Source organism: Rhinopithecus roxellana, chromosome 14 (assembly GCF_007565055.1).
Source record: "Rhinopithecus roxellana isolate Shanxi Qingling chromosome 14, ASM756505v1, whole genome shotgun sequence".
Taxonomy (NCBI): Eukaryota; Metazoa; Chordata; class Mammalia; order Primates; family Cercopithecidae; genus Rhinopithecus; species Rhinopithecus roxellana.
Window position 1 is genome coordinate 15,553,247 of NC_044562.1, and position 18,209 is coordinate 15,571,455.

Here is an 18,209-nt window from a genome sequence, read left to right on the forward strand (position 1 = left end):
GTGCCACCATGCCCAACTAATTTTTGTATTTTCTGTAGAGATGGGGTTTCACCATGGTGGCCAGGCTGGTCTCGAACTCCTGACCTCAGGTGATCTGCCCACCTCGGCCTCCCGAAGTGCTGGGATTACAGGCGTGAGCCACTGCACCCAGTCCAGTTTTATCTTTAAGTTTTATTTTAAGCTAAGGCTCAAATCTGTTTTATTGTTAATTTCCACGTTGCGAACATCTTATCTCTGTTTATATGCACAAAACATGATGTGTGTCCTTTATAGTGTAGCAATGTTAATATATAAACAACAAGAAAATGATACCAAATGGAAAATAAATGCATTACAGTGTGTCAGAGAAATTGCATCACATTCGTGGCCAGAACATTCAATTCATTCTTTGCTTTATTAGACTTAAGGACAGCATCTTCCCTCTGTCCATTCACTGTCTGTGGAATTATAAACTTGCAATGTCTATCATTGCTGTCAACCTAATGAAAGGGGATGGGGACAGAAAACTCCAGGGAGGAAATGGAAGCTCACAGATGAAGCAGGCAGAGGGGGTAGAGGAAGGCCTGAGGACAGCAGGAATAACTCTGGGCCCAGGATTCTCCAGAGACAAGCAGACATGGCAATGCCAGGCAAGAAGCTGATGATCTGAACCACTGGAGTGCACAACTGGAGAGGCGGAGATGTCTCATAGCTCCCTAACCAAGCCACTGAAGAAGATGCTCAGGAAGGTGATGAATGAGCCCCCAGCTCTGACCCCCATCCCTTCCGGGAGTTAGCCTTTCATGGTGTCAAACTCACTTTGAAAAGTCACGGAGTGAGTTCCCCAAGAGTCACGTGAAAATGAGTTAGTAGGAGGTTTCAGAACATCACTTTAGCGGGTGGAGGGATACTTTAAGAGGCATTGATTGCATCAAAACTCCTAAGAAGGTGAGAGAAGTATTTGTATGACTTTGGAAGAGCTAGTTGAGGTATTTTGTTTGTTTTTTGTTTGTTTGTTTTAGCGCAAACTTGGATATGGGGGAAGCTTCAGAATACTTATAGTAGATAGGATCGCTGCTAAGATTACTAGTTCCTAAGAGGAATGGTGTCAAGAGGGATGCCAGTAAACATGTATAAAATGAGAGTGTTATCAAAAATGGAAATATGTAAAGAATGTGTGTGTGTGAATATGAATTACCAGAACAGTGAGATGTTAAGAGAGTTCGACAGCCGTAAGGAATGTGGGGTTGATCATTATGCCTGGCACATAATTATTGCACACTGGTTTGTTCTATGAGGTTGAATTAAATGTTAAGACACACAGATTCTTAGAATTAGAAAAGTGTGGAAGAGCGCGATGCCCAGCAGCCCACTAGTGCATGAGATGACCCTTTCCCTGCCACAGGCAGGAGGGGTAACTTGCCCATGATCTCCACAGTGACCCGCCCCCAACACCTCCTGTCTGCACAAAATATGTTGCTGTTAGGAGCAGCCATTACTTTCTAAGTAGTAAAATAACAAAAATAATAATATCCAGAAATCTGCAGTGGTCAGAACCACAAAGAGAGAATGAACCAGGAAAACCAGGATCGGGTATAGAGAGCTTCTCCTTCTGGCCAACTGTGTTAGGCGATGGCCTCATAGCCCCAGACTACATTTTTCTATTCTTCCTTATGTTATTTTACAAGCATTTATATCACATGCATGTATTCTGAAATTCTATGAGTAGCAACTTATATTTGAAACAGCCCCTGCCCTCTGCCCACAAAAGTATTCAAATACTTGGGTGAGGACGGGGGATCAGTCAGGGACATGGTGGTTACTCACAACCCTCCTGCCTTACTGGGATTGGCAGCCTGGGAAAGATGGGAAGGCTGAGGACGTTCAGGGAGGTGTTTTGTTTTGTTTTTTTCTTTTTTTGCAGAGGCGGGGAGATATGAGAAACTTTGAGGGGATGAGAAAGAGTTACTTCAGCTGTTCTCAGTTCAAATTTTAGCAGACATTCCTTTCTCCCCAGTGGCCATCAGCTTATGACATTGCTCCTCAGTTCCAATTATTTTCTGTTCCCATATATGTCCAAGGGAAGAGCTCCTGCCATGTTGTGTGTGGGACTCCAATGATTCCCAACCAGATGACGCCTACAGACAGAAAAGGACAGCAAGCAGCATGGAGTTTGGCTACTTGGCTCAACTCTCACAGCCAGTGACGCTGGGGAAAGGATCAAATGAGAAAAAGTGCACAGTATCTGAGATAAAGTAGCCTCTCAACAACTTATTGCCCCTATGGCGATTTTTAAATATAGAGTGTCTTTCAAACATTTTTTTGAAGTTTATTTTTCATTGACATATAATACTTGTATATATTTATATGGTACATAGCAATGTGTGTGTGTGTATATATATATATATAGTGATCAGATGAGGGTAGATAAATCTCACACATTTATCGTTTGTTTGGGGAACATTTAATATTCTCCTTCTAGCTATCTGAAACATTATACAATATACTTTTGTTAACTCTAGTCATCCTACAGTGCCATAGAACACTAGAACTTATTCCTCCCATCTAGCTGTAATTTTGTGTCCCTTAACAAATCTCTCCCAAGTGGCCATTTTGCTTTGTGAGCTAATATTCTCATTCTCTCTCTCTCTCTCTCTCTCTCTCTCTCTCTCTCTCTCTCTCTCTCTCTCTCTCTCACATACACACACACACATGCACACACACACAAATGACACACTTCATTTTTAGTATGTCTCCTGAGAGTCTCATATAGCTAAATTCTGCTTCTTTTTGTAAGAAATGCTGATTGAGACCCAGTAAATTGATTTCCTAACCAACAAGGAATAGCTAACAGCTGTTTGAAAAACACAATCCTAATAAAATTTGAATGTTCTAATGGGCTGTAAAGGGTTAAGAGGGTTAAAGGACCCTAAAGTGTTAAAGTGAGGCAGGGTGCCCTAACCTGGCCACACTCCCATCGTGAGCATTATACATCAATGGGTGATAACAGGACTGAGTTTGCTTTCCAGTCCTTAGATAAAAAAGGGAGACAGCAATTAGTAAGAAAGAGAGTTATAGGAAGTGGTAGGAATTGAAGAGAAAGTAGAAAAGATCTTAACTCTACCTTATTAAAGTTTCATGATCCAATTACAAAATAGATGTTTTATTTTCTAAACTGTCATTTTGGTTTGCGATAACACCACACACTTTCTCTGTCTCTCTCTCTCTCTCTCTCTCTCTCTCTCTCTCTCTCTCTCTCTCTCTCGTTAATTTTGCAGCTCTCCTCAGAATTTTCTGTAGGAACCCTGATAAAAATATATACATAATATATTTTTAAAAATTGAATAATGGAAGAATTAAGACCTGGGGCCCTAATAATCAATTAAAAGACAATCTGATCATGTCTTTGCATTTTATAGGTGCTGCTTTAAATTCTAATTTCTAATATTTTTTCTTTCAAGGAAGTTTACAGGTTCGCTATCACCTAAACAAGGAAGAAACCCATGTATTCACCATTGATGCAGATAACTTTGCTAACAGAAGGATGCACCACTTGAAGATTAACCGAGAGGGAAGAGAGCTTACCATTCAGGTACCTTCCTTACTTTCTCCTGTATCAGCCAATGTGCCTTGGCTACTCTATCAAACTTTTCTAAGCTTCTACCCCATACCAGTGTAGTGCCTAGTGCTGGAAACATAGTTACAAATCACACTTGCCCCCAGACTTGGAAGAACTAGGATAGTGGTTCTCAAGATGTGCTTCCCATGTCCCACAAGTATCAGCATCACTTGGGACCCTGTTGGAAATGCAGATTCTTGGGCCAAGTGTGGTGTCTCACGCCTGTAATCCCAGCACTTTGGGAGGCTGAGGCAGGTGGATCACAAGGTCAGGAGTTCGAGACCAGCCTGGCCAAGATGGCAAAACCCCGTCTCTACTAAAAATACAAAAATTAGCCAGGTGTGGTGGCATGCACCTGTAATCCCAGCTACTGGGGAGGCTGAGGTAGGAGAATCGCTTGAACCCGGGAGGTGGAGGTTGCAGTGAGCAGAGATCCCGCCACTGCACTCCAGCCTGGGAGAGAGAGTGACTCCATCTCAAAAAACAAACAAACAAACAAACAAGCAAACAAACAGAAATGCAGATTCTTGGGTTCCACACCAGATCTACTAAATTGGAGGCTATAGAAGCGAGGAAAGCATCAGGTGATACTAATGTCTGCTCAGGTTTGCCAACCCCTGGGCTGCATTAAAGTGAGGAAGATGCATGGGCAAAGAGGAAATCATCACAGGCTGTGGGAAGGGTTGTGGAGGAAGAATGCACAGGTGATACTGAAGAGGGTGCTGATCCCACCTGGGCATCAGTACTTACTCCCTGGAGCAAGTTAGGAGTAAGCTGAGTCTTGAAGATGAGTAGAAGTTGGCCACATGGAGGAGAGGGCTCAGGAAGAGGGTCCGTGTGAGCACAGGCTAAAGCTGTCTGAAAGCGTGTTGTGTGGGAGGCACCCCATGAGATCTCAGTGAGCTCCATATAAAGGGCCAGCAGCAGATGATGGCAGAGCTCCACAGAGAATAGACAGAGTCCAGATCATCCCCTTTAGAATCATAACCCTCAGCAAGCCCTTGCATCTGCCCAGCAATCACTCCATGTTTTCCAATCTGTCTGTTCTCCTGTTCTCCCAGTTGACCATTTTACACTCTCTCCTCTTTACTTATACTGCTAACAATTGCCAGTTTGTCTTAACTCTCAGCAGATGACTTTGCTTTCTTATTTCTTGTAAAAATGTAACATTCAGAAGAGAATATCTGCACATTCTCAAGAGCACCTTACATACCTACCACATTTGTGTTTGCACTCTCTCTCCCTCCGGAATAGTTCGTGGTTCTAGCTAAGGCCTGACCTGACTACCTGTGGGCCAGATCTGATATCCTACTGAAGAAAATCACTCCAGCATTCTCCTTCCTCCCTCTGTTTCATCATTTGTTCCAGCTCTACTGAATGACTCCCCAAAGCATAAAAGAAATAATTATTACATGCATTAAGAACTATTATACAATGACAACAGCTAAACAAGCAAACAAGCCAGCATATCTCTGGATAAAGAGAAGAAACCTTTCTCTTATCTGACTTCTTTTAGTGTTCCATTCTCTTTGTCATTTTCTTGCCCATATTTTTGGAAATGTTGTTTATATGTTTGTTCTTCAAATTTTCCCTACCTCTTTCTTATACCCGTACTGAAAAGGTTTTGTCTCTGTGCTTCAGCAAAATTGTACTTCTCAAGGCATCAATGTGCTTGCCTTGCAAAATCTGGTGGTCATGTCTCAGTGTTATCTTTCCTTCTCCTCTCACTGGCAACTGACATAGGGATTCCTTCCTGTTCTTGCAATTGACCTGAGTCTTTATTGCTTGCAGGATACAACTCTCGCCTGTTGATCATTTTGCCTGTGTTAGTTTCTCCCTCTTGTCTCTTTTCTTGGTTTCCCATCATCTCTCAAAACCCTACCCATCAGAACACCCAAGGACTCCAACTTCTGCTTTTGATCCACACTCACTCCATACTCATCTCATTCGATCTCACATCTTTAAATTTCATGTACATGCCAATTAATCAATTCTGAATGTGTATCCAACACTAATCCTGTCCCTGGATTCCAGACCTTATACCAACTACCTACTGGGCATATCTATAGGAATGTCTGTTAGGCATCGGAATATTTAAGTAAATAGTTAAAATTGACTTATTAGAACGCTCCCCTGAAACAATGACCTCATCCCCCAGAAGCATATCCCAGTTAGTGGCAGCTTCATTTTTCAAGTACACAATCTCAAAATTGTGGTGTTCTCCTTTCATCTCTCTTTCTCTTACATGCAGCATCTCGTGGATCAACAGCAGCTACCTTTCCGCAAGCCACCCTTGTCCTTTGCTTGGATTATCACTGTTTACAGTTGCCTTTTGATTGACATCTCCTGCTCCTCTTTAGGTTCCCCAGCTGTCTATCCTCAACACAGCAGTCAGAGTGATCCTGTTGAAGGAATAGTCAGATTCTGGCATTCTTCTGTCCAAACCCTGTCAATGGTTTCCTTTCTCTTACAGAGAAAAAGTCAAAGGTCTTCCAGTGGCTTATAAGGATCTCCATGATCTGACACCGCTGCTCCCTTTCTGGTTGCTTCACTAACCTCATCTAATTATGAGCCCTCTGGAATGCTAGCTGTGCCACTCTGGCCTCCTTGCCATTTGCAGAGCCCTTGGAGCTTTGCCTAGAATGCTATTCTTTATATATATACATGTCTGCTTCTTGTACTTCCTTCTGGACTCAAATGATTCAAGAGGTCATCCTCATTGAGGCCATGTCTGATCAGCTTATTTAATAGAACAATCTATTTCCTTGACTTCAACCCTACACTCCCCCTTATCCTTGCTTGCATTATTTTTTTCTCTCAGCACTTAAGTTCCAATACCATGTATTTACTTATCAAATTTTCTGTCCTAGCTCTCTCCTCTAGGATGTAAGTTGCCTGAGAACAGAGGAGGGTCATTCTGAGCAGCCGTGCCAAAGGAAAGTCATGGCAGGGAAGATAGGAGGACTATGTATGATTCCCCAGTGGGTTGCACCCAAGCTGTGCAAAGTCAGGCACATGGCCAATGGGATCTTAGTCTCCTCTTCTTACAGGTGAACTGAAAAATAATGAGGATCCTTTCCAGGAATAGCACCATATGCATAGTCGGAGTAGAGCCTGGAAGAAACCAGTAGGATATGGCTAGCCTGAAAAAGTGAGAATGAATGGGGAGGACTCCTAGGAATGGGGAGGGGACCAAACAGATGGAGCTGGAATTAGCAATGGGTGAAGTAAGGAGGGATCTCTAAAGGATAGTCATAGAAATAAAGTCCTATTAAAGTCCTGGTGGTGGCTTTTGCTCACCCCTGCAAGATGGGATTATCAACCGTCCATGTTGGTTGCAACTAACTTCAGCTACCCTCTCCTCCCCAGGGCCACATGTTTTGTCGAACTGCAATCCTTGCCCAGGAAAAGCTCTCTGCCCACACCTAAATGAGAGCAGGTTAGAATTATGGAACAATGGAGGCAGTGGTGGCCCTAAGGACAAACTGAGAGAAAGGGGGAGAAATGGAAAATGAGTTCCTGCCTCCTATTAATGTTAATCTTGCACAGCAAGTTCCTGAGCAGGTTTCATTTGTTTGCTTGTTTGCAGCAAATAATTTGGTGAGAAAATCTCCATGGGGAGATAAATACCTGTAAAACGCTGTATACAGTTTCCCAGGGAGAAGACTTGTGTGAAAACCCTTATTTCACAAAGAAGAAAGAAAGGGGTATTTTATGTGCATTGTGGGAGAATTAGCGAGACCTGTCTAATCTCTCTGGAGAGGAAATCTCAGAGGGGGATCTACTCTCTGTGTGCATTGTTTCAAGCTATTTCCAGATGGGATCGTTTCAGGCTTCTTACCTGCAGACCTCTGCTGATGTGCCTTTGTTTCCTGTTTTCCTGCAGATGGACCATCAACTTCGACTCAGTTATAACTTCTCTCCAGAAGTGGAGTTCAGGGTTATAAGGTCACTCACCCTGGGCAAAGTCACAGGTATGTTGTTCTAGTTCATACCTTTCCAGTGGGGTTTATTAAAATAAATGAATACGTAATTTTCATTTGGGTTTTCTAAGGATTCAAGTCTGCAGCCTTTTGCTCCCATAATATCTGAGATCTGAAACCAAGATTTCTTGTTCAGAAAATGCCAAGATGTATCTGTGGCAGAAATAGGCACTGCGTTTCTATCTATTTTATAAAAATTTGCAAGAGGTAAAATACTAAAGTAATTTAGCAGAATACTTAAATGTGTACTTAATTTTAAAATATATTTTTAAGTTTTACTTAATTTTAACTTAAATGTATGAGTGCATAAATTAAGGATTTGAACAACTCAATCGTTCATCAAAAATTTTAAAGGCATTGTAATTTCCTACTATAATAGTGAATCTTCTCTTTCTCTACTGGAAGTTCTGTCAATTTTCACTTTATATGTGATGAGAGTATTCATTACATGCATGTAAGATGGGAATTTTTTATCTACCTGATGAAGTGAACATTACATCACACTTAAGTGATCTTTTTAAACTTTAGTAATGTCTTTTTATGCTTAAATTTATTTTACCCATTATTAATATTCCTATTATAGTCTCACTTAAGTTAGTATTTGCCTGGCCTCTTTTCTCATTCTTTTTCTTTCAATTTTTCCTTTTCTTTCAGCTTTGTAGGTGATCTTGTGAAGCACATACTGCTAGATTTTATTTTTATACCCAATCTGTCCATCCTTTTTTTTTTATAATGGCAAATGTAGGTCCTTTTACATTATGGAGCTACTTGTACAATTGGACTTGTTTCTGCTACCCTATTTCCTATATATCCAACTTTTCCTGTGATTCTATCATATTCTTTCTGACTCTCTCTCTCTCTATCACAGTACAGTGCAGAAAACATTAATAACTCAAGGCATTGTAAGCAGAAATACATTTAAAACAGTAAGTTAGTTGCTTACAAAATTATATACTTACAGTGTGAGTTCTTTGTGGGGTCTTTTGGAATGACTTCCCCGTGCCCCATACTGTATGCAAATTCACAAGTAGAAGGAGGAGGTCTCTGAAAAATGGTTGTGAAGAAGGCAGCACGCGCCCCTGCTTTTGCTTGCTGGTAGATAGAGCTGAAAAGGCAGAAAAATGATTCCTGCTACAGCCCTCAAGCTTTTATAATTTCCAGATGTAAAGGGTTTATAATTTCCAGATATAATGTTGATCCAGAAACCTAGCTGCAGTAGGGTCAAAAAAATGTCCATTTTAGTTCCCCAAGTAGCAGTTGGAAGAACCAATCAACACTGATCCCAGATTGAGTTTCATTTATTTCTGATTCCATTCCCCTCCTAATAATAATCATTTTTATATTTTTAGACACTGCTTATTTTTGATATATTAATATAAACACTAGTTTATATATTCCTCATTTCTTCCTTTATCTCAGACTTTTCTATTTTCTGCCAGACTTTATTTTCTTCTTTTGAACTAAATTCTTTTGAATTCTTTTCTGTTTAAGGTTTCCTTCATTTTATATATATATATATATATATATATATATTTTTTTTTTTCCTGAACAAAAGGTTTGTATTTTACCTTTAATCTTGGAAGATAATTTTGCCAGATCTTCAATTCAATATTGAAGAATATTTTCTCTCAGATGTAGAGAAATTGGTCAGAGGTGTTTTGGAGCCAGTGTACCTATAAGATGGAAGTGTTATGGAGCCCATATACCTGTAAAAGTCAGGTATACACGTCTCTCCCCAACTCTGCATCCTTCAATGGTGGCAGGATGCCAGCTTGAAATCAGCTGTAGTAGGAGGGTTTACACTGTGGATATCAGAAATGCTAAAAGCCGGGACTTTCCCCACCTCTTCCTACTGAAGAGCCAGTTTCAAAGACTCACTGGCACATCAGTGTCCTCTTATTTCCTGGCTCCCCTGGTTGCTACCAAGAAGTCAGCTGTCCATCTGTCCTGCTTTTGTAGGGACTCTGACCACCTCCGTGCCTACCACCTGCAAGTTGATTTAAAGTCATCCCTTTTTCTTTGATGTTTTGCCGTTTTGTCATCAGGTGTCTGCTTGTAGATTTCTTTTTAAAGTATCTTACTTGATATTTTAATGTTTCCTGTTCATTATGTCATATGTATCTATGCATCCACTTCGTATTTATTATTCGTACGTATCTGTTCATCAGTTCTTAAAAATTCTCAAAATATCAAATCTTACTTCCTCCTATTCTATCTAGTCAATTCTTTTATATCTAAATTATATGAACTTAGACTTGCTAATTGTATCATCATATCTCTTACATTCTTCTTATAGTTTTCATTCTTTGATATAACATCTTGCATTCTGGGCACGGCTTTATCATCACATTCACTAGTCCTCTCCTTATTTATGCCTAATCCCGTTCAATGAATCATTTCTTATTGATTTTATCTTTCATTTCTAAAAATAATATTTTGGTCTTTTTGAAACATGACTATTAAAAAAGATAATTTGTTGTCTCCATTCTTTTGTTCATTTCCATCTTTTTATGTATTTAGGCATTTCATTAATAGTTATTGAACATTTTGTCTCTGATAATTTCAACATCTGAAGTCTGTGAGGGTCCCAGTCTGTTAATAGCTGTTTTCTAGATTTTTTCCTGTGGTGGCTTGTTTCCTTATGCTGTGTGTGTGTGTGTGTGCGCGCACGCGCGTGTGCGTGTGCGCATGTGTGTTTGTTCATATTGATTGCTATTAATTTGTGACTACTCTAAGGATCAAAAATCAAGACACTTTCCTCAAAATAAGATTTTTTTTTAACTTCTGCCAGGTGCCAGGAGGTACTACCAACTTAGGACATATTAATTTCTCACCTTTTTTTCCTGAACAGTGAAGAAATATAAATTTGAGCTCCATATCTGAGTGAGATCAGTCTTCTGGTTGAAGTCTTAGCAGAAATGTCGTTACTATTAATAACATTAACCAAATTAAAACACCCTAGGAAAGAGGGAAAATTTGGGCTTACTGACCACAAAACCCAGACCTTTTTCATGGCCCGCTGCTCTGTGTAATGGAAGTCCCAATAATATCCTCTTGTTAAAAATGAAAAAAAAAAAAAAAACCTCATTAAATCTTACCACTGTGTATAGCATTCATATGACCCTTCACTCTTTTAGCTAAGCCAACAATAAGACTGGTGAACTGAAACTTTAAAGCAAGGTACTACAGACAACTTGTTATTTTATTTCTGGTGCTTCATAATTATCAGGTAGAAAACAACTGTTAAGATTGAGGAGGAATACTGCATTAGTCCATTTTGGCATTGCCATAAATACTTCAGACTGGGTAATTTATAAAGAAAAAATGTTTAATTGACTTATGGTTCTACAAGCCATATAAGAAGCATGATGCTGGCATCTGCTAAGCTTCTGGGAAACCTCAAGAATTTAAAAGTCATGGCAGAAGACAAAGGAGTAGCAGCCATGTCACATGGTCAGAGCAGGAAGAAGAGAGAGGAGGAAGGTGCCACACAATTTTAAACAATTATATCTCACCAACTCACTCACCATCACAAGAACATCAACAAGAGAATGGTAGTAAACTATTCATGAGAAATCTTCCCTCATGAGCCCATCACCACCCACCATGTCCTACTTCCAACATTAAGGATTACAATTCAACATGAGATTTGAGTGAGGACACGGATACAAACCATATCAAATGCCCAATAAAATGTCTTCATTGTTCTAAGGATGGGAGACATCTGCCTACTGGACTGCCTTCCCATTTGAACTGCTGTTGAACAGATGGAAGGATTTGGACCAACACTTACCCTCAACACTCTGGTCTATGAAAGTTGCCTAGCAGAAGGTAAAGGGAGACAATATGAACATCCAGGCTTATTATTTAGAAAGGACACTAATCCTGGGGGAACTCTGGAACAAGGAAACCAAACCCCATGCATCAGAAATAGAGTAGAGTAGGGATGGAGAAAACAGGAAGGGATGGTATTAAGATGGCTACATGGAATTAATGATGAATGCAACTGAACTTCACAATTTTAGAAAAGATTGCTTTGGAGGACATTTCCAACTGTAAATCAAACACTCGAAAGCATTTTTCATGGTAGATACGAAAAAAAAAATATGTAGTAAATCTAGTGTCTCAGTTTTCATCAGTACCACCAATAGCATTTCATTGCAAAGCAAAAGCAAGTTTGTTCATTTTCTTTTCATCCGAGAAAGGGCCAATTCCTTATTAAAGAGCACAGTGGTTTAGTACATACTCTATACCAGCCATGGTGCTACAGATACTGTTATAAATAAAGCAGTTTTTTGTTTGTTTGTTTGTTTGTTTCCTGAAGGTCCCCATGATGTAGATACTGGCCCATAAAAAATAGCCGATATAATTGTCTACATTCAAACTTCACTGTTGGTTCTCTAACAATGTTGATGCTCATATCTGTCAAGTTATGGGATATTGCAAAGTTTATTCCTTGATTTACTGACATTTCTTAACTTTCTTTTTTTGTTTTTGTTTTTTGTTTGTTTGTTTTTTAATCAGTATTTTATTTCATCCAGATGTAGTTACTTAAAAGATTTGGTTACATTTCAGTACACTTCGTTTTGTCTGATACAAAATTTAAATAATATACTAAAATTAAAATTTGGTATCCTATAACTTTTTTAAATTATTATTATACTTTAAGTTCTAGGGTACATGTGCATAATGTGCAGGTTTGTTACATATGTATACTTGTGCCATGTTGGTGTGCTGCACCCATCAACTCGTCAGCACCCATCAATTCATCATTTATATCAGGTATAACTCCCAATGCAATCCCTCCCCCCTCCCCCCTCCCCATGATAGGCCCCAATGTGTGATGTTCCCCTTCCCGAGTCCAAGTGATCTCATTGTTCAGTTCCCACCTATGAGTGAGAACATGCAGTATTCGGTTTTCTGTTCTTGTGATAGTTTGCTAAGAATGATGGTTTCCAGATCTAAAATTGACACTCTAACATCACAATTAAAAGAACTAGAGAGGCAAGAGCAAACACATTCAAAAGCTAGCACAAGGCAAGAAATAACTAAGATCAGAGCCGAACTGAAGGAGATAGAGACACAAAAAACCCTCCAAAAAATCAATGAATCCAGGAGTTCGTTTTTTGAAAAGATCAACAAAATTGACAGACCACTAGCAAGACTAATAAAGAAGAAAAGAGAGAAGAATCAAATAGATGCAATAAAAAATGATAAAGGGGATATCACCACCGACCCCATAGAAATACAAACTACCATCAGAGAATACTATAAACACCTCTATGCAAATCAACTAGAAAATCTAGAAGAAATGGATAATTTCCTGGACACTTACACTCTTCCAAGACTAAACCAGGAAGAAGTTGAATCCCTGAATAGACCAATAGCAGGCTCTGAAATTGAGGCAATAATTAATAGCCTACCAACCAAAAAAAGTCCAGGACCAGATGGATTCACAGCTGAATTCTACCAGAGGTACAAGGAGGAGCTGGTACCATTCCTTCTGAAACTATTCCAATCAATAGAAAAAGAGGGAATCCTCCCTAACTCATTTTATGAGGCCAACATCATCCTGATACCAAAGCCTGGCAGAGACACAACAACAAAAGAGAATTTTAGACCAATATCCCTGATGAACATCGATGCAAAAATCCTCAATAAAATACTGGCAAACCGGATTCAGCAGCACATCAAAAAGCTTATCCACCATGATCAAGTGGGCTTCATCCCTGGGATGCAAGGCTGGTTCAACATTCGCAAATCAATAAAGGTAATCTAGCATATAAACAGAACCAAAGACAAGAACCACATGATTATCTCAATAGATGCAGAAAAGGCTTTTGACAAAATTCAGCAGCCCTTCATGCTAAAAACGCTCAATAAATTCGGTATTGATGGAACGTACCTCAAAATAATCAGAGCTATTTATGACAAACCCACAGCCAATACCATATTGAATGGGCAAAAACTGGAAAAATTCCCTTTGAAAACTGGCACAAGACAGGGATGCCCTCTCTCACCACTCCTATTCAACGTAGTGTTGGAAGTTCTGGCTAGGGCAATCAGGCAAGAGAAAGAAATAAAGGGTATTCAGTTAGGAAAAGAAGAAGTCAAATTGTCCCTGTTTGCAGATGAAATGATTGTATATTTAGAAAACCCCATTGTCTCAGCCCAAAATCTCCTTAAGCTGATAAGCAACTTCAGCAAAGTCTCAGGATACAAAATTAATGTGCAAAAATCAAAAGCATTCTTATACACCAGTAACAGACAAACAGAGAGCCAAATCAGGAATGAACTTCCATTCACAATTGCTTCAAAGAGAATAAAATACCTAGGAATCCAACTTACAAGGGATGTAAAGGACCTCTTCAAGGAGAACTACAAACCACTGCTCAGTGAAATCAAAGAGGACACAAACAAATGGAAGAACATACCATGCTCATGGATAGGAAGAATCAATATCTTGAATATGGCCACACTGCCCAAGGTTATTTATAGATTCAATGCCATCCCCATCAAGCTACCAATGAGTTTCTTCACAGAATTGGAAAAAACGGCTTTAAAGTTCATATGGAACCAAAAAAGAGCCCGCATTGCCAAGACAATCCTAAGTCAAAAGAACAAAGCTGGAGGCATCACGCTACCTGACTTCAAACTATACTACAAGGCTACAGTAACCAAAACAGCATGGTACTGGTACCAAAACAGAGATATAGACCAATGGAACAGAACAGAGTCCTCAGAAATAATACCACACATCTACAGCCATCTGATCTTTGACAAACCTGACAGAAACAAGAAATGGGGAAAAGATTCCCTATTAAAAAATGGTGTTGGGAAAATTGGCTAGCCATAAGAAGAAAGCTGAAACTGGATCCTTTCCTTACTCCTTATACGAAAATTAATTCAAGATGGATTAGACACTTAAATGTTAGACCTAATACCATAAAAACCCTAGAAGAAAACCTAGGTAGTACCATTCAGGACATAGGCATGGGCAAGGACTTCATGTCTAAAACACCAAAAGCAACGGCAGCAAAAGCCAAAATTGACAAATGGGATCTAATTAAACTAAAGAGCCTCTGCACAGCAAAGGAAACTACCATCAGAGTGAACAGGCAACCTACAGAATGGGAGACAATTTTTGCAATCTACTCATCTGACAAAGGGCTAATATCCAGAATCTACAAAGAACTCAAACAAATTTACAAGAAAAAAACAAACAACCCCATCAAAAAGTGGGCAAAGGATATGAACAGACATTTCTCCAAAGAAGACATTCATACAGCCAACAGACACATGAAAAAATGCTCATCATCACTCGCCATCAGAGAAATGCAAATCAAAACCACAATGAGATACCATCTCACACCAGTTAGAATGGCAATCATTAAAAAGTCAGGAAACAACAGGTGCTGGAGAGGATGTGGAGAAATAGGAACACTTTTACACTGTTGGTGGGATTGTAAACTAGTTCAACCATTATGGAAAACAGTATGGCAATTCCTCAAGGATCTAGAACTAGATGCACCATATGACCCAGCCATCCCACTACTGGGTATATACCCAAAGGATTATAAATCATGCTGCTATAAAGACACATGCACACGTATGTTTATTGCGGCACTATTCACAATAGCAAAGACTTGGAATCAACCCAAATGTCCATCTGTGACAGACTGGATTAAGAAAATGTGGCACATATACACCATGGAATACTATGCAGCCATAAAAAAGGATGAGTTTGCGTCCTTTGTAGGGACATTTCTTAACTTTCAAGTGAGAATTCCTTGTTCTGGCCGACTGCATCAGTGAATTTAAGAAAAATAACATTAAAAGAGAGAGAGAGCATATATTTAGGGAAGTAACCCATTTGGAAGAGATAATGTTTCTGGAAATGTACTCATTTCATTTGAAAGTATAGATGTGTATGCCTCAGATTTAAACATAGTGTGCTCTATCACTGTTATTTCCAAGTCTCTGTTTAACTTGGCCCTGTCACAAGAGCGTAGACAGCCAGGCAGACTTAGGAATTGAAAAAACTTGAAACTTCTAAAAGAAACTCTCCTTTTTTGTGTTTAATTTATTTTTTTCTGGTCCTGATGTCCCCTTCTTTACTCTTCTAAAATATATCAAGAAAATTTGATTTCAAAACAAAAACTACTATTGTTTAGTGAAATTAAGAGGTAAGTTATTATTATTATTATCATCATCATCATACTTCTGAGAGAAGTATGATATTACTCTTCCGAGAGAAGACTTCTTGCCAGTCTGATTAAGAAGTAGCTACTTTTTAAAAATATGTAAACAGGTTAAAGTTTAGGTGGAAAAGAATTATAGTACGGCCTTTAAACTGTTGCTACAAAATTCTGAAGGGACATTAAAATGGAATTTGCACTCATGGCATGCTGATAACATTTTTTTTTATGCAGCTGATGTTTATTAATCTCCTACTTGCCAGTTTGATAGGCCAAAGCTCACACCTGCCAGAGGCATTATTCTTCTGCTCCAGTGGCTGTTTGCCCATCTAGATTTCAATATTTACTTGCCTCAAAAAAAAAATACAGAAATTGAAAGAATTTCTTCTCAAGATGCGTAAAATTTACAGTTAATCTGTAAGTTGCAGAGCTATCTGTGAGCATGTACACATGATTTTGACATGTTAAAATGAGTTCTGATTGCATCTATAGAACAGGGTTCTTTAATTCTCCCCAATCCCTCAGGTTTACACTTTGAGCCTACTGTGTCTTGTGCAACATTACAGTATCATTGAATGAATACCTTGAATGCATTCACATAAAATCACTTTACAAGCATCTTGCAGAGGGTGATTTATGGCTGCCATTTATAGAAAGCACAGAAGAATTTATGCATATAAATAAAAGGTGTGTACTTCAAAATGCTCACTTTGGAGGACTGTACTCTAATTCCTTTTTGATTTTGGACACAGAGGCTTCTTATGATTCAAATCTGGGAGTTGATGCTAAACTAGGAAGCACAATTCTAGAGTGGAAGATGCTCAGCTTTTTGGAGACAAATTGATCCATGTTTGCATCTCTCACGTAGTTAAACATTGTGTGACCTTCGTGAATTTATCTAACTTGTTTATGGTTCCTTATTGGTAGAATGAGGATAGTAATACTTAATTCATTTAATAAATTCACAGAGCTGTGTAAGGATTTCTTGAAACATTATATGCAAAATACTTGGTATTTAGCATATACTCAAGAAATGTTTGCTTTTTTTTTTCTTTATTTTCAAGGTTGTAGAAACATAAAAGAGAACTGTGAGTTTTTTTGTTTTTTGTTTTTTTTTTCTGTTTTCTTTTTTGTTAATGTGTCTGTCAAGGTGGACTGTAAGTGTAACTTCCAGGGAGATGCTCAACCACGCTCCAAAAGAGCAATTCTGAACCATGGTGAGTCTTACAGTATCTAGTGTGACTCATTATCAGTTAGCACTGTTTCAAGGGTATATCAAACTCATACCAGATTCAACAATGACAACAAAAGAAGAAATAATAGTTGGTTAAAATAGAAGTTTCAAGGTATAAGATCTGCTTCAGGTACAGCTGGCTTCAGAATCTCAAATATTAAGATTCGGGTGTTTCCAGTCTGTCTGTTTCTCGTTCCACATTTGACTGCTTACCTCTTGGAGGGGCTTCATTTGCAGGCAAGATTTCAGTGGTAATGAAGGTGAAATCATCAACTCCAGGTTTAAGTAGTAGCAGTTCAACATTCCATATGGAAAGAAAACTTCTCACTTTTAAAAGTTCCAGAAAACTTTCCTTGTGTTAAGTCATGGGGTTGAGTTTTCAAGGACCAATCTCAGACCATGGCAGTGTTCAGGTGATTGGGATCTACTGCATGGCCATGGCCAAATTATTCACCCAGCTACACTGTGAAGAGAGTGAAGGAGTTAGTTCAGTGTTAATTGCATGGGTTGATAACAGGGAAAGGGTACTTCTCAGAAGCAAGTTGAGCTGTTCTTACCAGAGAAAGAGAGAAATCAACAATGATCTAGTAATGCCCCCTCTTTTTCTGGCTTGCATTTTGCTCTCCCTCTTTTAAGAGGAGAGAAGAGGGTGCCATTATAGCCATGGGCTAGGAATTGTGGCTGATTTGGGGAAAGGATTGTGCCAGTGTGCACCAACAGTTCAAATATGTTGCAGTAGGAATAATAATAGTTGAGGTATGCTCTTTTAATAAATAAATTCATGTAATCTTCTTTAAAACAAGTTTATAGCTTCCACAGTGACTCCTCTAAAAGATTATTTCATTTTAAATGCATGGGCTCCTCAAATTATATATCATTTTGTTTATGGTCATGCATAGTTCCTAGTAAACACTGAATCTCCAAACCACGGCCTCTTCCAGACTCAAATCCTAACATTGCATGTAATTGTCTTATATGGTGTCCAGATAATTTTTAATGATACTGTCTCTTTGGGTAATACAGTATTTTAGATACGTTAATCTAATCTGACCTTCTGCATCATGAAGTAAATGGTGTGTTTCAGAGCATCCTGAAATATCAGATTTCAATAATCATCCCATCTTCCCAAACATGCATGTCTTATATTTTCTACTTTGCAGATAACCAGCATTGAATTGCAACTGGGTTATATGGGA

The 18,209-nt window shown here is 38.9% G+C and overlaps 1 protein-coding gene across 2 annotated transcripts in view; it reads left to right on the top strand.

The window, feature by feature from the left end:
* The window catches only part of CNTNAP5 (contactin associated protein like 5), an 886,717-nt gene that overhangs the window by 826,811 nt on the left and 41,697 nt on the right, over positions 1-18,209 (top strand). For both annotated transcript variants that reach the window (XM_010356733.2, XM_030916676.1), the window contains exons 20-21: positions 3,441-3,571; positions 7,485-7,572. In XM_010356733.2, coding sequence (XP_010355035.1) covers positions 3,441-3,571; positions 7,485-7,572 — 219 coding nt within the window. The remainder of the gene's footprint in view (positions 1-3,440; positions 3,572-7,484; positions 7,573-18,209) is intronic.